At 42.8% G+C, this 27,080-nt stretch overlaps 1 protein-coding gene across 2 annotated transcripts in view; it reads left to right on the top strand.

Moving 5' to 3' along the window:
- Positions 1-27,080, top strand: part of flvcr2a (FLVCR choline and putative heme transporter 2a) — a 200,537-nt gene that overhangs the window by 64,144 nt on the left and 109,313 nt on the right. For both annotated transcript variants that reach the window (XR_015757816.1, XM_087989531.1), the window contains exon 5: positions 4,863-4,966. Coding sequence is in view for 1 of the 2 variants with exons in the window: in XM_087989531.1 (XP_087845657.1) it covers positions 4,863-4,966 (104 nt within the window). In the remaining variant the exon portion in view is untranslated. The remainder of the gene's footprint in view (positions 1-4,862; positions 4,967-27,080) is intronic.

Raw genomic sequence — 27,080 nt, 5'->3', positions numbered from 1 at the left:
TCTTGACCGCATTTTAAAGGGGCTATAAGTTTTTTATTAAGATATTTTCTGATGTGAGTAAATTATAATTCTTCATCCTAGTTCACTTTGGTATACCACAGGAGTAGGTCCATGTCACACTAGGGAAAATATGAGGACAGCATTTTTACTGTGTGAGATATCCTCACAATCTTCCCTTTCCATTTCTGAGCAAATAGCTCTTTGCCTCAATGACAGTTCCTTGCACTTTATTGATTTTTGTTTAAAACTCAAAATTAATCAAAAGAATAATTTAGAGCAATTTTACGGTCCAACTGTAAGGTCTATAAATTCAGACTCTCAGGCTTTCTAATCAACAGGAACAATTATTCAGTGCCTCATTTCACGTGAAATACAGTATGCTCATGCACAGCCCTCGAACCTAGTGATGAGTGATGAGAGGACTCTGACCTTAACCTGAAACATGGGAGTATTTGGATTTGCAGCCAGTGTTGGACATAATCCTAGTAGGTCTCAATCTGGAAATGCCAGTGTAGTGGTATATTAGTGGTATGGTCAATCCAAAAGCCCAGGGTAATGGATAGAGACATGGGTTCCAATCCCACCTTGATGACATCTAAAGCCAGTAAAATCAGGAAATAAAAGCCAGTCTAATGGAGCTCTAGTTTCTGATTGTTGTATATTCCCATTTGGATCACCAAGTCCTTGAAGGGAGGAAATCTATTGTCCCTACCAGGTCTGGTCAAGCTGTGACTCCAGACAAACAGCAATGTGGTTGACTCTCAATTGCCCTCTGAAGTGACCTCAAGAGATCCACCCAGTTTCAGGTTGGTAAAGGTGGCATATGGGTTACTCTCCTTCATCGGGAGAGGCAATGAATATAAGAGCAGTGATATAATGCTGGATGTATATTAGATACTAGTTGGAGTATTGCATACAGTTCTGCCCACCACATTACAGGAAGGATATAGTTTCTCTGGAGAGAATACAGAGGAAATTTACAAAAGTGTTGCCAGGTTTTGAAAATGGCAGCTATGAGGAAAAATTGGGTAGGCTAGAGTTATTTTGCTTAGAAATAGAGGAGTGTGAGATGTGATTAATCAAGGTGTACAAAATAATGAGGGGCTTGCACAGCTTGCACAGGGATGATTTGCTTCCCCTAGTAGAGAGACCAATTACTGGGATATACAGGTTTAAGGTGATAGGTAGTAGGATTAGAGAAAAAAATGTTTCATCCGTAATGTGGATAATATTTGGAATTCACTGGCCAGTTTGGTCGTTGATTCAGGAATCCTAAACTCATTTAAAAGGAAGCTGGATCAAAGGCACCTGTGAGGGTATGAATCAGGTACTGGTGACTGGGATTAAAATGGGCAGCTCATTTAGGGATGAGGAGCAAATACTGACCTTGCTAGCACCACCCATATCCCATTGCAAGAACAAACAAATATGTCAGTGCTGAGCATGTTCCCAGTGGGCCTCCCAGTTTAAGGTGGAAGATGGAGTGATGCATCTGTTAAAGGCCTCCCTTTAAAGGCAAAGTATTATTTTGATCTGGAGCATAAAGAAGCAACACTGCTGGGCCAACAGTACTTTCACATCTATTCAAGTGGGAAGTCTAATGTGAATGACACAGAAATGTCTTGGAGAGATCTGCCTAGCTCAGGTTGATTGCTGCTGAGCATCTTTCCTCTGGGAATGTGGCCCCTTCACTGAATTATTTGCCCTGTCATTGGTTGCCCTCAAGCCAGAGGTGTGTTGTCTTCTTGAACTGTTACCAGTGGGTTTCATATAAAAATGGTGTCATTTCGGGTCACTTCAGAGAACAATTAAACACCAGCTGAGTAAGGACAGCAGGATTCTTTCCTTAAACACCCTGGTGAACCCATTGGAATTTTATGACAATACACCAGCCTAAGACAGTTACTAACCCCAGTTTTTCGTAATAAGAATTCAAGTCTTGTAACTACCATAGTGGATTTTGAACTCAATTTTCTAGATTACTATCCCAAATCTCTGGATTGCCCGTTTATTAACATAACCACACACACTGATTCTACATATCACCAGAAATGGTCAACAACAGATCTGAGCTTCTGGTGGAGGGCAGTGGTCTGTACAAGTTGACATGACAAAGGTGCCAGACTTAATGATGCCACTCAGTTGTCTAATGATGATAATGCCTGTTTCCTACAGGAGATATATCTGACTCTGCCTGAAAATCAGGAAAAGCAATAATATTTCACAACAAGCTAGTGTCTTTTTGTATAGACTTGAAATCTCGAAAACATACTTTCCATGTTTCTCCAGTATCATCTGTCATTGATCCCTTTCTGAGAGATACTTGTTTATTTGCCCATAACTGAGTTATTTAACCCAGTGAGAAAATTGAGGAACCCATTATAATGTTATTAGTTTAAAAACTGTCTTCAGTGCTTTTCCCTAGTAATTACATGTATTTATTTCTGTGCTGTATCCCAATGCTTTTATTTAAAAATGAAGAAGATTTGTGTGTTTATTTCTGTGCTGTGTCCTGATTGTTTCCTTAGCAGTAAGTGATCACAATATTTTAAAGGAGAGGAGAGTAAATGGTCTGTGCAACCTGCCAGCTGTAGGAGGTGTTCTTCAGGCATTCTGGGGCAAGTGAAACTGTTCAATTTGATCAGCCTAAGTGACCTGGAACTGAACAGTGTTGTTTATCTGCATAAAGATCCAATTTTAGCATAGTATGTTGATACAGGGCACAACAGACACAATGGACCAAATGGCCATCTTCTGTTCAGTAAGATTCAATGCACAGAAAGCCTGCTCACAACAAACAGAGATCGGTACCTCTATGCTTTCTTATTTAAAGAGTAAAACTCTTTTGAGTGTACTTTCTCTTGTGCTGGTCTCTTCTCACATACTGTCCCTGTTGAGAGGTGGAATGGGCACCTGCTCCTCATCCTCATTCTCAAAATTGGCAGTTGGGATGATCATGACTGGAGTCTGTGATAACTGTTCACAAAGTTTTCTTCCTTTTTTGTGAGCAGGGATTAGATTCTGCTGCTGCCTGTCCATGAATAGATAGCTGAAATTGATAGTTTGCACTATGTCAGTGTGTTGAATTCTGTTTCACCACAACATTGTCACATTGAATTTTACTTTGCCCGGTTGGCCAACCTCAGTCTCATCGATGTAAATCTATACCATAAACCTGTCCACTTGCTTGTCCAGTTGCCAGTTAAGGACATGGAACCATCTCATTGGTCATTTAGGGACGATGATCTGGGTTTGAAGTAATGGACTAGGAAAGGTTGTAAATACTTTGCTGGCCTGTTTTGTATTTCTCTATTTATTGACTTGATTGAGTCCTTACTTGTGCAGTTTGAGTTTGAGGCATTTGTGACTGGTTATAAACTTTGTGGTTTTATTTGTATTTTGGAAGTATTTTGAACCTGCCCTCTTAGCAAGCCACAAGAACAAAGGTACGAAATGTGAGTCAATTCCTCCCGAACCTAACTGTTTAAATGTTGATGGTATGAACCATTGGGCAGAAATTTATGATTCTCTGGCTACAGATTTTAACACGGTGCTATTAAGATGTAGCATGTTCTGTCTACACTCTACCTGCCTGTCCTGGGCCTACCTCCCAAATGAAGGGTGAGGGATACATTGGCAACCCATCCAGCCCTGGGCTAACTGAGGTCCTTAAGTGACCAATTAATGGCCGGTTCCCTCATCCTGTTCCATCACTACTTTAGCTGCAGCTAGGCGAGGCCTGTCAGTTTTAGCCCAGAGAATGTGGTGCTTGAAAAGCAGAGCAAGTCAGGCAGCATCTGAGGAGCAGGACAATCGACGTTTCGGGCATATACCCTTCATCAGGAATGCCTATGCCCGACACATCGATTCTCCTGCTCCTCGATGCTGCCTGACCTGCTGTGCTTTTCTAGCGCCACACTCTTGACACTGATCTCCAGCATCTGCAGTCCTCACTTTCTCCCTGTCAGTTTTAGCTGCCTAGGCTAGTGCTATGGAAGCGGGCCTTTTGCATATCAGAGGCCCCCCCTTGTCCAGAAATATCCATCTTCCAGGATTACATCCCAAATGGGGGTGGAGGTCTCACCTTGAGCCCACTGAATGGTAAATGGCTGTGGGAATGAACAAGAATGAGTTCAACAAGAATGGGTAATGGAGCAGGTAACATCACAGCCAAAAAATCCTGCCCTTAGGAAATTTCCAGGCAACTGTCCTAGTTGTTAAGACCATAAGACCATAAGACATAGGAGCGGAAGTAAGGCCATTCGACCCATCGAGTCCACTCCGCCATTCAATCATGGCTGATGGGAATTTCAACTCCACTTACCCGCATTCTCCCCGTAGCCCTTAATTCCTTGTGACATCAAGAATTTATCAATTTCTGCCTTGAAGACATTTAGCGTCCCGGCCTCCACTGCACTCTGCGGCAATGAACTCCACAGGCCCACCACTCTCTGGCTGAAGAAATGTCTCCGCATTTCTGTTCTGAATTTACCCCCTCTAATTCTAAGGCTGTGTCCACAGGTCCTAGTCTCCTCGCCTAACGGAAACAATTTCCTAGCGTCCACCCTCAGATTACATCAGATAATGTACTCTCTTCAAGATGCTAATCCACTTTTGCCTTGAAGAGATCTAACCTAGTATATTAGAATCTGAAGAAATCAGCTATCAGCAACAAGGACTACTGACGACAGAAATAATCCAGAAATCTAATGGTTTTATTTTTAAATGCACCCTGTTTAATAGAAAGCTGATTTTAGATTCAGTGTTGATGACCTACAGTATGAGTACAAGTGCAGACCAGAGAAGAATGGTACCACTGTCAACTTTGGGGAACCTGCTGATTATTTTCTGCTTTCTCTCAGGGTGAAGAATTGAATGCTGGGAGGATTGGGCTCACTATTGTGGTTGCTGGAATGGTTGGTTCCATTATCTGCGGAATCTGGTTGGACAAAACCCGAACATACAAGTAAGAGCTAACTTCAAACTGCTGCCAAAATTGGCCATTGACTTCCCTTTCTCAAAACTATTTTTCGATGTTCTAGGTACTATAGTTTAGCAGAGGGAAAATAAAATCCTATGTGACTACTTAACTGATATTATAAAACATGTACAGTAATAATGAATCCACATGATTCATCCAATCTTATGTGGAAAAGTCCAAATCCCCTTTATCAGTTTGTACAGAGTATTCTGACTGCAGGCATAAGAAGCAGGAGATGTAATATCATGAAGGAATGATTGAAGCTGGAGTTTAATTCTGGGAGGGTTATCACTGAATTGTCAACTGTTTTCAACTGAGTTTGCTTCAGATTGCCCAGAGTTGTTGTTGTATAATGGTGAAGTACTTCCCAAGGGTAGGGTTATTTGTACCTTTCATCAACAGCTCACTTCCTGTCTCTTGCTCAGTTTGTACGAAGAACCCCCAATTCATGGAAGAAAATACATGGCAACCAGTGAGACTAATTTGTAGCAATTCTTCCCTCGGTTGTTGAATACTGTTTGATTATTTTACAGCATTATGGATAATCTAAGGTGGCACTTTGTCAAGGTGGTACTATCTGTCTTTTTTTTCTTGTGGAGACAGATTCATTTTATGAATTTTTGTTCGAATTATTGCTTGTTTTTATCTGCCTGTCTGGAATTTTGAAATTGTTAACAGTTGACCAGTGTAACTAGCTTATTATAACTTGTTAAGATTGTGTGCTTTTAAACTATTTTATTTGCTGTTCAAAATTGGAAACCAATGAAGATGGGAAAAATCTGGCTGAACTAAAGATTAAAGCAGTCATGTAGCAATTCCCAACATGTTCCTTGTCACGCGATGTGCGTGACAGGCCCCGTTTATGGTATGAAAAGTGTCCCTGTTACTCTCAAACTCTTCCCACTCCCATCACTTTCTTAACATCTACCTGCAAAGCCTTCTGGCTCCCTGAGGGAAGAGGAACTCTCTCTTCTTGAGTATTTCCTGCACCAAGACTTCTAGTATCACCTCAGAGAACCTTGGAACGTACTCTTTAGCTCTTTGAGCCACTTTTTCAAGGTTTGTCCTGCTCATTAACTCTTCTTTCACCTCTTCAGCACTGGGCTGCATGCTACAGTCAGATAAATTTGCAGGCAGCATTACGTTTGCATGTTGGGTGCAGCATCATGATTGGATAAGGGCTAATTGCTCTCTGCAGTCCCCATGCTAATTTCTGGGGAAACTGAAATGTTAGCCCTGCTATCCTGGACAAGTGAGAATTGTTTAGATTTAAGTCATTGTGCCACCTGTTTTATTATGAAGTGATTTAATGTACTCACTATAAAAGCTGTGGTCATCGAGAACCCTTTCGCAAACCTTTGTAGCTGTATGTGTCAAAGCTGCTTTTGTGCATAAGGGGCTACATATGGTTTGCTTTCTATTGGTTGTGCAAATAATTGTGAAGTCTAGAATGTTCAACTTTTGAATGAAGTAATTTGTAATCTGAGGATATACACTGCTGATCTGTATTGTGTGCATTTTGTTTCCAACCCTGTTTGTCTCTTTGCTGCACTTGGGAAGAAATGTGTTCCAAACAACCTCTCCAATTTAACTGCAAATAACGTGTAAGTATCTGAAACCCTTCTGAAGGTTGGAGTTATAGTCCGGAATCCATTTGTTATTTTGGCTTGTGTCTGGAAAAGAAAATAATTAACTGTCTGTAAATTCAGAAACCTGTTCACTGATACTCAGCTGCTTGCCATATTCTGATAGGCATTTCTTTACTCCCTCATCACCAGAACTATATGAGCATCATTCCTTCAGTTTTCCATTGGTAAATTTAGCAACCTAGAGCATAGGGACTCACTGAGCTTTTCAGCAGCTTGTTTGTCCCTGTCCATTCTCATCTCTCAGCAGAAAAGGAGAAATAAAGAATGTCTTGCATTTAAGTACAGAGGAACCTCGATTATCTGAAGGACACAGGCGGGGAGTATTTTGTTCGATTAATTGAATGGTGGATAATATCATTTCGCCCCAGCATCGGGACCTTGCGATCTTGTTCAGATATTCTGAAATTTGGTTAATCGAATGCCGGATAATCGAGGTTCCTCTGACAATTGAGGAAGGGTTTTTGCATGTGGTCACTAATGTAGTAACTTCCTTCAGTCAGTACTATGGTAATGACCAGACAATTTGTCAGTAAAGATTGGCCAAGGGTCTGGGATAGTTCCATTGCCTGTTCCAATCAGATAATATCGTGGGATTTTTTGCATCAGCCTGAAAAGCTTCATTTAATGTCTCTTCAGAACGTGGAGCTTAACACACTTGGCACCAAGTATTCCACTTCCTCAGTACTGAAATTGGAGCTTTGTTCAAGATTAGAGTACCCCTCAAATTCACAAACCTTTGACTTAAACATGAAAGTGCCACCAACTGAGTCAGAGCAGATAGGACAGTGGGCGTGGGTGACTGTTCCTGTTGTTACACCCATTTACAGTTGTGGCTGAGAAACCCCAGCCTCCTGTTTATTTTCACCATGGAGCTGAGTGCATGGCACTGCCAATTTGCATCTTTCACCAACACTCTGTTCACCTTTATTTGGCACAATGGGTAAATAATTATTTAGAAAGATGATCATACAGTTAATAGGGGCAATAGTATCAGATATGAGGGAGGGTAATTAGGCAGTTGTGGTTAGTAATTTAGGAAGGGGATGTTTGGAGAATGGTCAAACAGTTGGGAAGAAATTGTGTCTAACTATGGCTGCCTCAGGATTCCTAAAGAGAATGTGCATTAACCTGTTGGGTTAGATTTTTACAAAGGTTTTCTGATTTGCTGCCTCACCTCTTGGTGCTGTGCTTTCATTTCTGTTTCCTTATAAATTCAGTAAATGCTGATCATTTACACATGAGTTGCTGAGATAATGACCATGGGAACCACTTTACTAAGCTCCTATTTAGTTCATAGAACAAATACAAAGGAACAAAACAAAATAACAACATCAAATAATAGTTACAGCCTGAAGGAGGCCACCTGAAATTCTGGAATTCCCTCCCTCAGGACATTGTGGGTCAACTCACAACAGGTGGACTGCAGCTCACCCCCACCTTCTCAAGGGCAACTAGGGACGGGCAATAAATGCTGGCCAGACAGTGACATCCACATGCCACAGAATGAAAATGTCAAAAGAAAATTTGGCCCATAATATTTGTAATGGCACATTAAAAGAGCACCATTGCCTAGTACCAGCCTTATCTTCATATCTCTGCATACCCAAATAACCATCTAATGCCCTATTCAATACCTCAGTTGAACCTAACTCCACCACATTTTCACATACTCTGTATGGGTCATAAACTACATATGACCCAAAACTGTCACAATCTCTTAACTGCTTTCCAAATATCAGCCAGTCTTGTCTACTGCCTATGCACAAGCTGAATTCACAGAGATAGGATCAAAATAGAGCAATCACAAAACTCCCATCATCTCCACGGCAACGTGACACCCGTACCTTGTTTCCAGGCGATAATGTAACTTAACTAATTTTCATTGCGAAATTTTAATTTTGGAAAGCAACATAAGTCACATATCCTTTGCTGATATAACTGCAGACGTCATGTTTCTAGTTCTTTGGCTCAGTAAGCGACCTGCCATTTTATGGCTGTCGCTCTGACCTTGCCCAGTAAACACAAATTACATTTTGAATTGTAACTATCTTACGTTTGTTTACCTTGTGAACCTCTGGATATTTATCAGCTTTTTCTGTCCACTGAATTTTCAGTTATCATTTACTTTTTAAAACAAAAGACCGTACCTCTAAAACTTATAAGCTGTATCATGATGCACAAGTATGAAGTCAAAATTCATTCCTGGATCAAACAAGGTGTGACATCCAGATTGCAGACTGGGTTAATCTTGGCAGGGAGAAGGATAAAGTGAGTTGCTAGGGAATGGAACTCGGAGCAGGTCTGAAAACAACAGGTTGGTGTTCACAATATTTAATTTGTTTATCCAGTATTGGATGTCAGGATGAGCAGTCTGATAATTTAGCAACAGTGGAGGAGTTGAGAGTGGCGGTGGTGAGAGAGAGCTGAATGTTGTCAGGGAACATGTGAACACTAACACTGTGCCTTTGGATGTTGTGGCTAAGGGGCTACATGGAGAGGGAAAGTAGGAGGAGACTAAGATCAACCCTTGGCATACCAAAGATTATGGTAGAAAAGCAGGAGGAGAAGCCATTCAAAGGAGTCCAAGGACCTGCATGTCCTTGGTGGAATGGGAGGGGGAGTTGAAGTGTTGAGTCACGGGGTGGTTGGGTTGGTTGGTCTGGGTGTCCCAGAGATGTTCTCTGAAAAGTTCCGCAAGTAGGCAGCCTGTCTCCCCAATATAGAGGAGGCCACATCGGGTGCAGCGGATGCAGTAAATGATGTGTGTGGAGGTGCAGGTGAATTTGTGGCGGAACATCATTTACTGCATCCGCTGCACCCGATGTGGCCTCCTCTATATTGGGGAGACAGGCCGCCTACTTGTGGAACGTTTCAGAGAACACCTCTGGGACACCCGGACCAACCAACCCAACCACCCCAGGGCTCAACACTTTAACTCCCCCTCCCACTCCACCATGGACATGCAGGTCCTTGGACTCCTCCATCGCCAGACCACAGCAACACGACGGCTGGAGGAAGAGCGCCTCATCTTCCGCCTAGGAACCCTCCAACCACAAGGGATGAACTCAGATTTCTCCAGTTTCCTCATTTCCCCTCCCCCCACCTTGTCTCAGTCCCAGCCCTCGAACTCAGCACCACCTTCCTAACCTGCAATCTTCTTCCTGACCTCTCCGCCCCCCACCCCTACTCCGGCCTATCACCCTCACCTTAACCTCCTTCTACCTATCGCATTTCCAACGCCCCTCCCCCAAGTCCCTCCTCCATACCTTTCATCTTAGCCTGCTTGGCACACTTTCCTCATTCCTGAAGAAGGGCTCGTGCCCGAAATGTCAATTCTCCTGCTCCTTGGATGCTGCCTGACCTGCTGAGCTTTTCCAGCAATACATTTTCAGCTCTGATCTCCAGCATCTGCAGTCCTCACTTTCTCCTATACCAATCTGAAGCCCATCTAACCTAAACTATTCCATGTACGCCCATATGCTTGTCCAATGACAACTTAAATGTACTTAAAGTTGGCGAATCTACTACCATTGCAGGAAAAGCATTCCATACCCTTACTACTCTCTGAGTAAAGAAATTACCTTTGACATCTGTCCTATATCTATCACCCCTCAATTTAAAGCTATGCCCCCTCGTGCTTGCTATCACCATACTTGGAAAAAGGCTCTCCCTGTCCACCTATCTAACCTCTGATTATCTTATATGTCTCTATTAAGTCACCTCTCAACCTTCTTCTCTCCAATGAAACCAGCCTCAAGTCCCTCAGCCTTTCCTTTTAAGACCTTCCCTCCATACCAGGCAACATCCTAGTAAGTCTCCTCTGCACCCTTTCCAAAGCTTCCACATCCTTCTTATAATGCGGTGACCAGAACTGTACACAATACTCCAAGTGCTGCCGCACCAGAGTTTTGTACAGCGCAGCATAACCTCATGGTTCTGGAACTCAATCCCTCTATTAATAAAAGCTAAAACACTGTATGCCTTCTTAACAACCCTGTCAACCTGAATGGCAACTTTCAGAGATCTCTCTGCTCCTCTACACTACCAAGAATCTTACCATTAGCCCAGTGCTTTGCATTCCGGTTACTCCGATCAAAGTGAATCACCTCACACTTGTCCACATTAAACTCCATTTGCCACCTCTCAGCCCAGCTCTGCAGCTTATCTATGTCTCTCTGTAACCTACAACATCCTTTGTCACTATCCACAACTCCACCGACCTTAGTGTCATCTGCAAATTTACTAACCCACCCTTCTCCGCCCTCATCCAGGTCGTTTATAAAAATGACGAACAGCAGTGGACCCAACACCGACCCTTGCGGTACACCACCAGTAACTGGACTCCAGGTTGAACATTTCCCATCAACCACCACCCTCTGTCTTCTTTCAGCAAGCCAATTACTGATCCAAACTGCTATATCTCCCACAATCCCATTCCTCTACATTTTGTACAATAGCCTACTGTGGGGAATCTTATCGAACGCCTTGCTGAAATCCATATACACCACATCAACCGGTTTACTCTCATCTACCTGTTTGGTCACCTTCTCAAAGAACTCAATAAGGTTTGTGAGGCACGACCTACCCTTCACAAAACCATGCTGACTATCTCTAATCAAATTATTCTTTTCTAAATGATTATAAATCCCATCTCTTATAACCTTTTCCAACACTTTACCAACAACTGAAGTAAGGCTCACGGGTCTATAATTACCGGGGTTGTCTCTACTCCCCTTCTTGAACAGGGGAACCGTATTTGCTATCCCCCAGTCTTCTGGCACTATTCCTGTAGACAATGACTATTTAAAGATCAAAGCCAAAGGCTCGGCAATCTCCTCCCTGGCTTCCCAGAGGATCCTAGGATAAATCCCATTCGGCCCAGGGGATTTATCTATTTTCACACTCTGCAGTATTTCTAATACCTCTTCCTTGTGAACCTCAATCCCACCTTATCTAGTAGAATGTGACTGTAAGTGAGGCAGGTAGGGGGATTCTGAGTTCGGGAGTGCAGGAGCCTCAGCCCCTGACCTTGTCCAACAGGTATGAGATTCTTGCTCCCTGTGCGGATGAGGAAAAGGGCTCTGGACAGGATAAGCCAACTGACCAAGGCACCTTGGTGCAGAAGGCCATTCAAGAGGGGGGAGCACAAAGACAAGTAGTTGTCATAGGGGATTCTATAATTAGGGGGACAGATAGTATCCTTTGCAAGCCGGATCGGGAGTCTCGCATGGTGTGTTGCCTGCCCGGTGCCAGGGTGCGGGACATCTCTGACCGGCTTGAAAAGATATTGGAGTGGGAGGGGGGGGATCCAGTTGTTGTGGTCCACGTTGGGACTAACAACATAGGCAAAGCTAAGGTGGAGGACCTGTTTGGGGATTATCAAGCACTAGGAAGGATATTGAAGTACAGGTCCTCAAGGGTCATAATCTCCGGATTACTGCCCGAGCCACGTGCCAATTGGCATAGGGATAAGAAAATTAGGGAAGAAAACACGTGGCTAAGGGATTGGTGTGGGAAAGAGGGATTCCACTTCATGGGGCATTGGCATCAGTTTTGGAACCGGGGGGATCTGTACCGTTGGGACAGTCTCCACCTGAACCGATCAGGTACCAACGTTCTAGTGAAGAGGATAAATAGGGTGGTCAGTAGGACTTTAAACTTCTGAGTTGGGGGGAAGGGAAAGTGAAAGCGACAGGGAGTATGGAGTTAAATGGAAAGATAAGCAGCAGGATAGCATGTGTGCAGGCGGATTTAAACTTGAGGCAGACTGGGAATGCAGCAAAAAGGAAGGATAACTTAGGACATCTTATGACTTCCAATATCTCTAATGATAAGAAAGTTAGCATTAAGGCACTTTACCTGAATGCTCGTAGCATTCGTAACAAAGCAGATGAACTAATGGCACAGATCATCGTGAATGATTATGATGTGGTAGGCATCACAGAGACGTGGTTACAGGGGGGTCAGGACTGGCAGTTAAACATCCAAGGATTTTCAACTTATCGAAAAGACAGGGAGGTGGGCAGAGGGGGCGGGGTTGCCTTGTTAGTTAAGAACAAAATTAAATCTATGGCACTGAATGACATAGCGTCGGATGATGTGGAGTCTGTGTGCGTGGAATTGAGGAACCACAAAGGCAAAAAAACCATAATGGGAGTTTTGTAAAGACGTCCTAACAGTGGTCAGGACCAGGGGCGCAACATGTACCGGGAAATAGAGAAGGCATGTCAGAAAGGCAAGGTCACAGTGATCATGGGAGACTTCAATATGCAGGTGGACTGGCTAAATAATGTTGCCAGTGGATCCAAAGAAATGGAATTCATGGAATGCTTACAGGATGGCTTTTTGGAACAGCTTGTCATGGAGTCCACAAGGGAGCAGGCTATTCTGGACCTAGTGCTATGTAATGAACCAGACTTTATAAAAAATCTTAAAGTAAGGGAACACTTAGGAAGCAACGATCATAATATGGTGTTCAGTCTGCAGTTTGAAAGAGAGAAGGCAAAATCGGATGTAATGGTGTTACAGTTAAATAAAGGTAATTATGAGGGCATGAGAGAGGAACTGACGAAAATAGACTGGAAGCAGAGCCTAGCGGGGAAGACAGTAGAGCAAAAATGGCAGGAGTTTGTGGGTAAAATTGAGGACACTGTACAGAGGTTCATCCCCAAGAAGAGGAAGATTATCCGGGAAGGGATTAGACAGCCATGGCTGACAAAGGAAGTCAGGAAATCTATCAAAGAAAAAGAGAGAGTCTATAAAGTGGCCAAGAGCACTGGGAAATCAGAAGATTGGGAAGGCTACAAAAACAAAGAGAGGATAACAAAGAGAGAAATAAGGAAGGAGAAGATCAAATATGAAGATAGGCGAGCCAGTAATATTAGAAATGATAGTAAAAGTTTCTTTCAATACATAAGAAACAAACGACAGGCAAAAGTAGACATTGGGCCACTTCAAACTGATGCTGGAAGCCTAGTGATGGGAGATAAGGAAATAGCAGGAGAACTTAATAAGTACTTTGCGTCAGTCTTCACAGTGGAAGACATGAGTAATATCCCAACAATTAAAGGGAGTCAGGGGGCTGAGTTGAGTATGGTTGCCATTACAAAAGAGAAAGTGCTAGAAAAGCTAAAAGGTCTTAAAATTGATAAATCTCCTGGCCCCGATGGGCTACATCCTAGAGTTCTGAGGGAGGTGGCTGAGGAAATAGCGGAGGCATTGGTTGAGATCTTTCAAAAGTCACTGGAGTCAGGGAAAGTCCCGGATGATTGGAAAGATCGCTGTTGTAACCCCCTTGTTCAAGAAAGGATCAAGACAAAAGATAGAAAATTATAGGCCAATTAGCCTAATCTCGATTGTTGGTAAAATTCTAGAATCCATCATTAAAGATGAGGTTTCTAAATTCTTGGAAGAGCAGGGTCGGATTAGAACAAGGTTGAAACTTTATTGCTGGAACAGCACAGCAGGTCAGGCAGCATCCAGGGAACAGGAGATTCGACGTTTCGGGCACAGGCCCTTCTTCAGGAAAGAAGGGCCTGTGCCTGAAGAAGGGCCTGTGCCCGAAACGTCGAATCTCCTGTTCCCTGGATGCTGCCTGACCTGCTGTGCTGTTCCAGCAATAAAGTTTCAACTTTGATCTCCAGCATCTGCAGACCTCACTTTCTCCTCGGATTAGAACAAGTCAACATGGATTTAGTAAGGGGAGGTCGTGCCTGACAAACCTGTTAGAATTCTTTGAAGAGGTGACAAGTAGGTTAGACCGGGGAAACCCAGTGGATGTGGTCTATCTAGACTTCCAAAAGGCCTTTGATAAGGTGCCACATGGGAGGCTGGTGAGCAAGGTGAGGGCCCATGGTGTTCGAGATGAGCTACTGGTATGGATTGAGGATTGGCTGTCTGACAGAAGGCAGAGAGTTGGGATAAAAGGTTCTTTTTCGGAATGGCAGCCGGTGACAAGCGGTGTCCCGCAGGGTTCAGTGTTGGGGCCGCAGCTGTTCACGTTATATATTAATGATCTGGATGAAGGGACTGGGGGCATTCTAGTGAAGTTTGCCGATGATACGAAGTCAGGTGGACAGGCAGGTAGTACTGAGGAAGTGGGGAGGCTGCAGAAGGATCTAGACAGTTTGGGAGAGTGGTCCAGGAAATGGCTAATGGAATTCAATGTGAACAAATGCGAGGTCTTGCACTTTGGAAAAAAGAATACAAGCATGGACTACTTTCTAAACGGTGAGAAAATTCATAAAGCCAAAGTACAAAGAGATCTGGGAGTGTTAGTTGAGGATTCTCTAAAGGTAAACATGCAGGTTGAGTCCGTGATTAAGAAAGCAAATGCAATGTTGTCATTTATCTCAAGAGGGTTGGAATATAAAAGCACCGTTGTGCTCCTGAGACTTTATAAAGCTCTGGTTAGGCCCCATTTGGAGTACTGTGTCCACTTTTGGTCCCCACACCTCAGGAAGGACATACTGGCACTGGAGCGTGCCCAGCGGAGATTCACACGGATGATCCCTGGAATGGTAGGTCTAACATACGAGGAACGGCCGAGGATCCTGGGATTGTATTCATTGGAGTTTAGAAGATTAAGGGGAGATCTATTAGAAACTTACAAGATAATACATGGCTTGGAAAGGGTGGACGCTAGGAAATTGTTTCCGTTAGGCGAGGAGACTAGGACCCGTGGACACAGCCTTAGAATTAGATGGGGTAAATTCAGAACACAAATACAGAGACATTTCTTCAGCCAGAGAGTGGTGGGCCTGTGGAATTCATTGCCGCAGAGTGCAGTGGAGGCTGGGACACTAAATGTCTTCAAGGCAGAGATTGATAAATTGTTGATGTCACAAGGAATTAAGGGCTACGGGGAGAATGCAGGTAAGTGGAGTTGAAATGCCCATCAGCCATGATTGAATGGCAGAGTGGACTCGATGGGCCGAATGGCCTTACTTCCACTCCTATGTCTTATGGTCTTATAGTAGCCTGTATCTTAGTATTCTCCTTGACAACATTGTCGTTTTCTAGAGTGAATACTGTCGAAAAATATTCATTTAGTGCTTCCCCTATCTCCTCTGACTCCACACATAACTTCCCACTACTATCCTTGATTGGCCCTAATCTTACTCTTGTCATTCTTTTAATCCTTAAATACCTATAGAAAGCCTTAGGGTTTACCCTGATCCTATCCACCAACAACTTCTCATGTCTCCTCCTGGCTCTTCTAAGCTCTCTCTTTAGGTCTTTCCTAGCCACCTTGTAACCCTCAAGTGCCCTAACTGAGCCTTCACAACTCATCCGAACATAAGCTTTCTTCTTCCTCTTGACCAGAGATTCCACTTTCTTCGTAAACGAAGGCTCCCGTGCTCTACAGCTTCCTCCCTGCCTGACAGTACATACTTATCTAGGACACACAGGAGCTTTTCCTTGAATACGCTCGACATTTCTAATGTGCCCATCCCCTGCAGTTTCCTTCCCCATCCTATGCTTCCTAAATTTTGCCTAATCGCATCGTAATTGCCTTTCCCCCAGCTGTAACTCTTGCCCAATGGTATACTCCTATCCCTTTCTATCACTAAAGTAAACATAACAGAATTGTGATCGCTATCACCAAAGTGCTCACCTACTTCCAAGTCTAACATCTGGCCGGGCTCATTACCCAGTACCAAATCTAATGTGGCTTCGCCCCTTGTAGGCCTGTCTACATACTGTGTCAGGAAGCCCTCCTGCACACATTGGACAAAAACTGACCCATCTATAGTACTCGTACTATAGTGTGTTCCCTGTCAATATTTGGAAAGTTGAAGTCCCCCATGACAACTACCCTGTCTCTTTCACTCCTATCAAGAATCATCTTTGCTATCCTTTCCTCACCATCTCTGGAACTATTCAGAGGCCTATAGAAAAGTCCCAACAGGGTAACCTCTCCTTTTCTGTTTCTAACCTCAGCCCATACTCCCTCAGTTGATAAGTCTCCAAACATCCTTTCTGCAACTGTAATACTGTCCTTGACTAACAATGCCACACCTCCCCCTCTTTTGCCATCTTCTCTGTTCTTACTGAAACATCTAAATCCTTGAACCTGCAACAACCATTCCTGTCCCTGCTCTATCCATGTCTCTGAAATGGCCACAACATTGAAGTCCTAGGTACCAACCCATACTGCAAGTTCACCCACCTTATTCCGGATGCTCCTGGCATTGAAGTAGACACACTTCAAACCAACTTCCTGCTTGCCGGTGCCATCTTGCGTCCCTGAAACTTGATTTCAGATCTCCCTACTCTCAACCTTTTCTATACTCGAACTACAATTTTGGTTCCCATCCCCCTGCTGGATTAGTTTAAACCCACCCCAATAGCCTTAGCGAATTTCCCCCCCAGGATATTGGTACTCCTCTGGTTCAGATGAAGTCCATCCTGCTTATAGAGGTCCCATCTACACCAGAAAGAGCCCCAATTATCCAAGAATCCAAAACCCTCCCTCCTGCACCATCCCTGTAGCCACGTGTTCAACTCCTCTGTCTCCCTATTCCTCGCCTCACTAACACGTGGCACGGGCAACAAACAAGAGACAACAACTCTGTTTGTCCTAGTTCTAAGCTTCCATCCTAGCTCCCTGAATTTCTGCCTTAAATCCCCATCTCTCTTCCTGCCTATGTCGTTGGTGCCGATGTGGACCACCACTTGGGGCTGCTCCCCCTCCCCCTTAAGGATCCCAAAAACACGTTCAGAGACATTAAAACTACTGAGGATTTTTTTTTCTGGATGTAGGTTTGCTCACTGTGCTGGAAGGTTCAATGTCAGACGCTTCATCGCCATACTAGGTAACATCTTCAGTGGTAAATGGGATCCAAGTCAATTTTGTTTGTTGATAGAGTTCTGGTTGGAATGTCATGGAATTCTAGGAATTCTCATGCGTGTCTCTGTTTGGCTTGTCCTAGGATGGATGTGTTGTCCCAGTCAAAGTGGTGTCCTTCCTCATCTGTGTGTAAGGATACTAGTGAGAGAGTGTCATGTCGTTTTGTGGCTAGTTGGTGTTCATGTGTCCTGATGGCTAGTTTTCTGCCTGTTTGTCCAATGTGGTGTTTGTTACAGTTCTTGCACGGTATTTTGTAGATGACATTAGTTTTGCTAGTTGTTATATAGAGTCTTTCAAGATCATTAGCTGCTGTTTTAGTGTGTTGGTGGGTTTGTGGGTTACCATGATGCCAAGGGGCCATTTATAAAATGCCGTGCAAGATCTGTAGCAAACACTACATTGGACAAACAGGCAGAAAACTAGCCACTAGGATACATGAACATGAACTAGCCACAAAACGACATGACCCTCTCTCACTAGTATCTTTACATACAGATGAGGAAGGACACAACATCAACTGGGATAACACATCCATCCTAGGACAAGCCAAACAGAGACATGCACGAGAATTCCTAGAAGCATGGCATTCCAACCGGACCTCTATCAACAAACAAAATTAACTTGGACCCCATCTACCACTCCCTGAGAAAAAGAACAGGAAATGACATCACCATAGGAAATGACAGCACCACAGGAAATGACATCGCCTACCTAAAGAAACCCAAACATATAAATAGAAAGCAGGAAACATCAGCAGTGCTTCATCCGGAGGCTCACTGAAGATGTTTCCTAGTATGGTGATGAAACATTTGAAAATGAACCTTCCAGCTCAGCGAGTAAATCTACATCCAGAACCTCAACCTGAGCTACAAATTTTCTCAAAGCTTGCTTTTTTTTTCTCACTGAGGATTGTGAATCTTTGGAACCTTCCTCATGAAAACAGTCTTTGAATATTTTTAAGGCAGTAGTGAATGGATTTTTAATAGATAAAGGAGTTAAAGGTTATCAAGGATAAGTGGGTCTGTGGAGGAGTCAGATCAGCTCTGATCCTGTTGAATGGTAGAGCGGGCTCGAAGGACTGAATGGCCTAATCCTGCTTTTAATTCATATATTCATTATGTTTTGCCTTTGATGAGAGGGAGAGGGTTATGTGGCCATTGGAACTTGCTCCATCAATCAGTAAATCATGCATAAACGTTCTGTATCACTTTTACTTCTCTGTCGTCTCCACATGTTTCTTAATTTTATTTATGTTCAAAATAATTTATTGACCACTGTCTAGAATGTGCTCATTGGCTGAGCGTCATAACTCACTGAGGAAGAGATTTGTAATCCTCTGATTGAATCTCCCGAATCTCTCCAGCATTCCATCAGAGAAGAGCAAAACTGAACATGGGCCACAAGCTGCGCAAACTCTCTAAACCTGTTCCACAGAACCAGGTTGCAGGTTGTCTTCATATGATACACGAGTTCATCAAACCCCATTAAAAAAACCTTTGCTAAAGATTATGAAGGCAGACAGAAACCTGGGATTGAAACTACAATCAGACCAGAAATGAAGCAGGCTGAAAGGTCAAGTGACCAATTTCTGTTCCTAAGTCCTACGCTCCTGTGCATATCTGGAATGCATCTCTGCTATTCCCTCTAATGCTCGATGTGATACCAAGCTCTACGTTCTAACCACTTTTCTGGATAAAGAAGCTTTTCTTAAATTCCCTGTTGGTTTTATTAGTGACTCATTTTTAACTTGTTTCTAAGCCTCTGCTTGCAGGACAATAGAGATTTTGTGATGCACTTGGTAGCAACCCCTCCTGAGCCAATAGCTCTGAGTTTCAGACCAACTCCAGGAGTGGATGCCCAAGAAAGGCAGTTTGTATCTCAGCCAATCAGGTCAAATCTCAGCCTGCACCAGGCATGTGATGGAAATGATGGTCTGTGACACAAACGTAGGTGCAGGGTCAGGTAGTGTTGAGGAAATGAGGAGGCTACAGAGGGGCTTGGACAGACCAGGAGAGTGGGTAAAGGAGTGGCAGATGGAAAACAATGTGGGAAAGTGTGAGGTTATGCACTTTGGTAGGAAAAATAGAGGTGTAGACTTCTAAATGGGGAAGGGCTTCAGAAATCTAAAGCATAAAGGGACTTGGAAGTCCGAGTTCAGGATTCTCTTAAGGTTAACACACAGGTTCAGTTGGCAGCTAGGAAGACAAATGCTAACATTCATTTCAAGAGGATTAGAATACAAGAACATGGAGGTGCTGCTGAGGCTGTATAAGGCTCTGGTCAGACCACATTTGGAATATTGGGAGCAGTTTTGGGCCCCATAAATAAGAAAGGTTGGGCTGGCCTTGGGGGAGTCCAGAGAAGGAAATGTGTTGCTGGAAAAGCGCAGCAGGTCAGGCAGCATCTAGGGAACAGGAGAATCGACGTTTCGGGCATTAGCCCTTCTTCAGGAAGGAGTCCAGAGAAGGTGATCCTGGGGAGGAAGGACTTGTCACACAAGGAGTGGTTGAGGACTCTGGATCTGTACTCCCCCAGAGTTTAGAGATATGAATGGATCTGATTGAAACTTAAAGAACCACTGAGAGGCCTGTATAGAGTGGACATGGAGAAGATGTTTCCGTATGTAGGAGAGATGAGAACCTGAGGCCACAGTCTCAGAGTGAAGGGGGACAACCGTTTCGAACTGAGATGAGGAGGAATTTCATCAGTCAGAGGGTGATAACTCTGTGGAACTCATTGCCACAGAGGGCTGTGGAGGCCAAGTCATTGAATGTATTTAAGACAGAGATAGACAGGTTCTTAATGATTAAGGGGCTCAAGGGTTACAGGGAGAAGGCAGGAGAATGGGATTGAGAAACATATCAGCCTCTGCCATCACTATTCATGGTTCCAGACTAAAACATGTAAAAGTGTATGTTGCCAAACAACTGACACTCTGAGTAAACTGTCTCATCAGCACTGCCAGTTGTTGGACTGTCCCACAGATTTACCCCATCAATTCCTGTCATTTACCCCATCAATTCCTATCATATCTTAAAGATCTCCTTCAACTCACCCTTCAGACTTATCTTCTCCATGGGGAAGATAACTTATCATTGACCTGGTTTCTTCAAACCCTCTTTCCTACATTGAGTGGTTAACTGTTGATGCTGTCAGGGTCATTAGGGTGGGTTTCTCACGTCTGAAGACACTTGCCGATGTCCTAAAAACAAATACACAAAGCATCATATTTACCATGAACAAGCACAGAGTGTGCTGGAGAAACTCAGCAGGTACCTGTGAAGACAGAAACTGAGTTAATATTTCAAGTCCAGTGTAATTCTTCTTTATTCTGAAACGTTAACTCTGTTTCTGTCCCACAGACGTTGCCAGACCTGCTGAATTTCTCCAGCATTCTCTGTGTTGGTTTCAAATTTCCAGCATTCACAGTATTTTGCTTTCTTTATGTTATTCTGTTTTCTATGTTTTTTTCTATTCTTCCTGTCTAAAGTGTACGTTGCTCAAATGCTTTTTTTTTGTTTTACTGATGTGTTAAGTCTTCAAGTACATTAAGTGATTTACTGTAGGGAAAAACACAAAGACTATTGAATCAATGGACTCCTCTCGCCAATCTGTGAAAGCAGTTGTCACTATTGAAAGTGTACACAGGAGCACAAAATTACATAAACATTGATGGACACTTGCTCATCCTTCAAGGTGAAGATGACCTTGTTCTGCAGAGTCCTGATAGAGTTCTGCTTGGTGCGAAGGTGGTTGCTCAGGTTGATGTATGCCTGGAACATTCTGCAAACATAACAGGATACAGATGACTGAGTTTTGCTTTAGTCACAGGCTCAGGACTTCCTCTTCCTGGTGTCTTCTCACTGCCTCTGAAACATGTTTGCTTCTGGTGGAGGCTGTACCAGGTTGTTTTTATTTGACTACCGATTGCAGCAATTCTGAGTGACCTTCTCCCAGGACTTTGCGTTGATAGCAGTGCTCCTGAGTGAAGTCTTGAGAGTGTTCTTGAAAAACCTCCTTGACCATGACAAGAGTTGGACTCGCCATGGAGGATTTGCTGTGATGAGTGAATGTCAGGCAGTTTGGCGAGATGAGCAGCTCAGTTGTGAACATTTCATTCTGGTATGGATGTTTGACATGCCCAATTGACTGAACATCACAGTGTCTGGTATTTTGACACGCTGTCTGATTTTCAGAAGCTTGCAAAGGCAGCTGAAATGAAAATGGTTGAGCTTCTGAACATCCTGATACACAAACTCTTGTATATATCGAGCAGGACTATTTCTGTATAATGTTTCAGTCTTGTAGGCAAATGTATTCATCTTAATTCCTACTTCAACATCTACCAAAGTCTATTCTTGTTTTAGGCAACTCTTACCTGTGTTTTGTCAATATTGCCAGCATAAGAGGGTGGTGAATGTAATCTATTGCCTATAGTATTATGCTCATGGACATAAACGTTACACTAAAGACAAGGTTTTCCTGGGGCAGAATGGTACAGTACTTCACAACGCTACAGGCCCTCCCTCTGGAGGAGGGAGATCTGCCAGCAGTTATCGACCACTTTGGTACCAACAGCTTAGGAAAAGGGATGAGGACCTCAAGGCAGATTTCAGGGCATTAGGAAAGAAATTAAAAAGCAAGAGCTGGAGCAGTAATCTCAGATTATTCCCAGTGTCATGTGCTACTGAGCATAAGAACAGGAGGGTCAACCAATTGGACACTTGCCTACAGAACTGGTCGAGGAAGGAGGGATTTCTGAGGAATTGACACTAATTCTGGGAAATCTGGAACATTAGTTGTTCATTCCTGTCTGGCACAAAGTAAAATGGGAAAGATGGCCAAACCATGGCTTACAAGGGAAAGTGGAAATAGATTCAAAGAAGAGGCATACAAATTGTCCAGGGAAAAAAAACAGACCTGATGAGTGGGAGCAGTTTAAAATTCAGGAAAGGAGAACAAAGGGATTGATTAAGAAACGGGAATGGAAAATAGAGTAAGAGAGATAGGAACATAAAAACTGACAACTTTCTGTAGGTATGTGAAGAAAAAAAGATTACTGAAGACAAATGTAGGTCCATTGCAGTCAGGGGAATTTATAAATGGGGAACAAAGAAATAACTGACCAACTAAATACATACTTGGGCTCTGTGTTCACAAAGAAGGAAACAAATGACCTACCAGAAATGTTGGGGAACACAGGGTTTAGTGAGAAAGAGGAACTGAAGGAAATCAGTATTAGGAGGGAAACGGTGTTGGGAAAAAATGATGGGATTGAAGGTTGATAAATCCCCACCCTCTGATAATCAATGTCCCAGAGTACTTAAGGAAGTGGCTGCACTGGTGGTCACCTTCCAAGATTTGATAGACTCTGGAACGGTTCCTGCAGATTGGAGAGTAGATAATGTAAGATGTCTATTTAAAAAGAGAGGTAGACAGAAAACATAGGATTATAAACCAGTCAGCCTGATGTCAGTAGTGGGGTTAATGGCAGTGTCGATTTGTGAAAGATTTAATTATCTTTTGGAAAATAGTGTCAGGATAAGATAGAGCATGGATTTACAAAAGGGAGATCATGCTTGCCAAATCAGCTGGAATTCTTCAGGATGTAAATAGTAAATTTGATCAAGGGCAAGTTAATGTGAATGATGTTTATTTGGATTTTCAGAGGACTTGTGACAAAGTCCTACATAAGAGATTAATGTGTGAATGGAAGCACATTGTGTTTGAGGGATACAAAGAATAGGAATAAATAGGCCTTTTTCCCAGTGTCAGGCAGTGACTAGTGGGGTACCGTAGGACTCAGTGCTTGGACCCAAGCTATTCATAGTTTTTATGGTATTAATGATTCAGATGAGGAAAATAAAAGTAATATTTCCAAACTTACAGATGATACAAAGCTGAGTGGGCGGGTTCTCTGTGAAGAGGATGCAGAGATATCTCAATGTGATTTGGACAGGCTGAGTGAGCGGGCAAGTATATGGCAGATGCAGTTTAATGTGGATAAGTGTGAGATTATCCACATGGGGAACAAAAATAGTAAGACAGATTCTTATGTGAATGGCTATAAATTGAGAGAGTGGAATGTGCAATGAGTGCTGGGTGTCCTTACACACCAGTCGCTGAAGGTAAGTATACAGGTGCAACAGGTGGTGAAGAAGGTAAATGGTATGTTGGCCTTCATAGCAAGAGGATTCGAGTTGAGGAGCAGGGATGTGTTGCTGCAGTTATACAGGGCCTTGGTTGAGACCACATCTGGAGTATTGTGTACAGTTTTTGTCTCCTTATGAGAGGAAGCTTGTTCTGGCAATGGAGGGAGTGCAGTGAAGGTTCACTAAACTAATTCATGGGATGACAGGATGACACATGATGGGGGGTAGAGTCAGTTTGGATTATATTCACTGGATTTCAGAAAGATGAGGGATGATCTAAGTTGGAAATTCATAAAATTCTGATAGGACTAGACAGGGTAAATGTGGAAGGATGTTCTGAAGACAGGAGAGTCTAGAACCAGGGATTACAGTCTTAGGATGAGATGGGCAGCAATTTCCTCACCCAGAGAATGGTGAACATGTGAAATTATCTCCAACTGAAAGTGGTTGTGGCTGAAGGATTGGATGTTTTTAGAAGGAGATACATATAATTTATGGAGTTAAAGGGTTCAAAGGACATGGGAAAAGCTCATAACAGAGGACTGAGCTAGATGATCAGGGGCAATCATATTGAATGGCAGAGCAGGCATGAATGGCTGAATGGCCTCCTCCTGCTGCTGACTTTCTGTGATTCTGTGAGGGAGAAGTCGGCTACGATGATATATTTAGAGGAGAAAAGTTGGGTGTAGGCTCAAATGAGCCGAACCCTCTGGGTTGAGTTAAATGGTCTTTTTCTGTGGTGTGTAGTTTGTATAACTGCATGTAGTCCTTCTCTCTCTTGCTCATAAACAAACAACAGAAATTACTGGAGAAACCCAGCAGGTCTGGCAGAGTTGTGGAGAAAGGAACAATGTTAACTTTTTCAGTCCAGTGACCCTTCATCAGAACTCAAAGCATTTTACAGGACTCAAATGTTAACTCTATTTTCTCTCCACAGATGCTACCAGATCTGCTGACTTTTTGAGCAATTTCTGTTTTTGTTTGTTTAAGATCTCTAGCACCCACTATTCTTTGTTTAATACAAATATGCTATTCCTGGGATCCCACCTCTCCATCCAAGGTCTTGAGAATGCCTTCCTAATATCTAACTAAAGTGCTGGATGTGGGACTTTTTACTGTGTTTGTGTGTTGTGAGCATTGCTGACAAGACCAATATTTGTTACCAAGTTAAAAATCACACAACACCAGGTTATAGTCCAACAGGTTCAATTGGAGGTACACTAGCTTTCAGACCGACGCTCCTTCATCAGGTGATAGTCGGACGCTCCGAAAGCTAGTGTGCTTCCAATTCAACCTGTTGGACTATAACCTGGTATTGTGTGATTTTTAACTTTGTACACCCCAGTCTAACACCGGCATCTCCAAATCATGAATGTTTGTTACCTGGCAGAAAAGGTGCTGTATCTTTAAGTATTTTAATCAAAAACTGCAGTATTCCTTGCAATCTACACTGATATTTCCTGAGATGAGCCACGGGAAAGAATTAAAAATAATGGTCTAATTTGGCAAATTATCTCTTCATCAGCTGTTCTTTGTGATCCCCAGACTCTGTCCGTATTGTCGCATCATTTTAACCTAAAATTGATTTTCCTACTTTACACTTGGTGTAATTAAAGGAGTTAAAGGGTTCTCCTGTATCAGTCTCCTTTTAATTTACTGGCCAGTTCTATTTTCTGTGCCTGTAAATGATTACTGTTTAAATTTTTAACTTTTTCTTACTAAATCCTGTTCTGCTAAATAAATTTTTAAAAATCACTTTTTAATTGTTGCATTTATTGTGATCACTAATTGCCGTAATTGTTCTTGTTACATTGTACAGAATAATTTTTAGTGTTTTATTTATTTGCTTGCAAAAAAAGGGACACCATGGAAAGCTTTGCAGGTAAGAACCTAATTTTTGTGTTTAAAAAATGCAGCCCCAGGTTGAACAATGGCTGTGGGTTAAATCTGTTGACCCAGGATAGCATAAGCTGGAAACTGTACCATCTTGTTGCAGTTTGCTAAATGTGTGTGCAATGTTAGTCAGTGGGTTTATAAAGACTGGTTATCTGCGTCTGGAGCAAATACACCTCAAACAAAGGACCGTTTCATTATCTATAGTAGATGGCATTCCACTGCTGTGGCGAATGTGTTGATAATATCCTGATGTACTTAATTAATTAAACAATTGGTAGACATCAGTTGCTCACAATAAAACTTCAATATTTTCTGATTTTTAAAACTGTAAATGAATTAATTTTATTTTGTGTTCGAGTGCTGTGAATAAATGGCACACAGTGCTGCCAATGTTCCCAATTACTCCATTTTAAGTTTTTCACATGAATCAAAAGCATTGAACCATCTCTGACTTGCAAGTGTTGGCAGAGTCAGATTGATGTTTGTCCTGAACAGTTCAAATCGTGTGCATGTTACTCGTGTTCTTCAATCTTGTGTGCCTCCCTCACACCCTTCTCCCACTGCTTTCGGTCAATCAGTTGACAGCATGCCTCAGAAAATAGGCAGGAGTATGTTAAAGTTAACCAAATGGATGTGTATGATAAGGCTGGTATGTGAAAATGTTTATTTAACTTAATCCTGTTCAATTGGCCTGACTGGTTGCTTCCTCATAGCTCTGCTGGGGAAATGAATGTGTCAGAAAGAATCTAACTCTAATTGACTGATAGGTTATGCTTTTCAATCCTGGGACTGTCTATCACTCAGATTTGTTTGTTTAAATTAATGAGTTGTGCAGAGATGCATCTCACATGAAATTGGAGGTGTGAGTTTCTCACTAGCCTGTCGGATTTGTGTTTGTTTTGAGAGTGTGTCAACCTTATTATAGAATACTTATTATGTGAGGATGTGGTTTTCAATAACACGAGAAATCTGAAATGATCACTGCTCAAGCAGCGTTTGAAAGGGAGGGCTGGTTAATGTATGCAAATTAATCAATGAACAGTTAAAGTCTTATGAGGAAAGGCTGAGGGATTTAAGGCTGATTTTGTTCGAGTGAAGATTGAGAGGTGACTTAATTGAGACACGCAAGATGACCAGAGGATTAGATAGGGTGGACAGTGAGAGCCTTTTTCCTCGGATGGTGATGGCTAGCACGAGGGACCATAGCTTTAAACTGGTGGAGGTGATAGATATAGGACAGATGTCAGAGGTAGTTTCTTTTCTCAGAGTAGTAGGGGCATGGAATGCCCTGCTTGCAACAGTAGTAGACTCGCCAACTTTAAGGGCATTTAAATGGTCATTGGATAAACATATGGATGATAATGGAATCGTGTGGGTTAGGTGGGCTTTAGATTGCTTTCACAGGTTGGTGCAACATAGAGGGCCAAAGGGCCTGTACTGCGCTGTAATGTTCTATGTTCTAATTAGAATGAGATACCTGTCCACTAATTCCAGCAAATAGTTTCTGAGGGTATAAAAGCTTGTACAGCAGCGATGTATATATCAGTTGT

The sequence above is a fragment of the Chiloscyllium plagiosum genome, unplaced genomic scaffold (genome assembly GCF_037043375.1).
Source record: "Chiloscyllium plagiosum isolate Xiang-an unplaced genomic scaffold, Cpla_swu_hap1 HiC_scaffold_8, whole genome shotgun sequence".
NCBI classification, from domain to species: domain Eukaryota; kingdom Metazoa; phylum Chordata; class Chondrichthyes; order Orectolobiformes; family Hemiscylliidae; genus Chiloscyllium; species Chiloscyllium plagiosum.
Note: the sequence above shows the minus strand (reverse complement) of the source record. Positions and strands in the feature narration are given on the sequence as shown.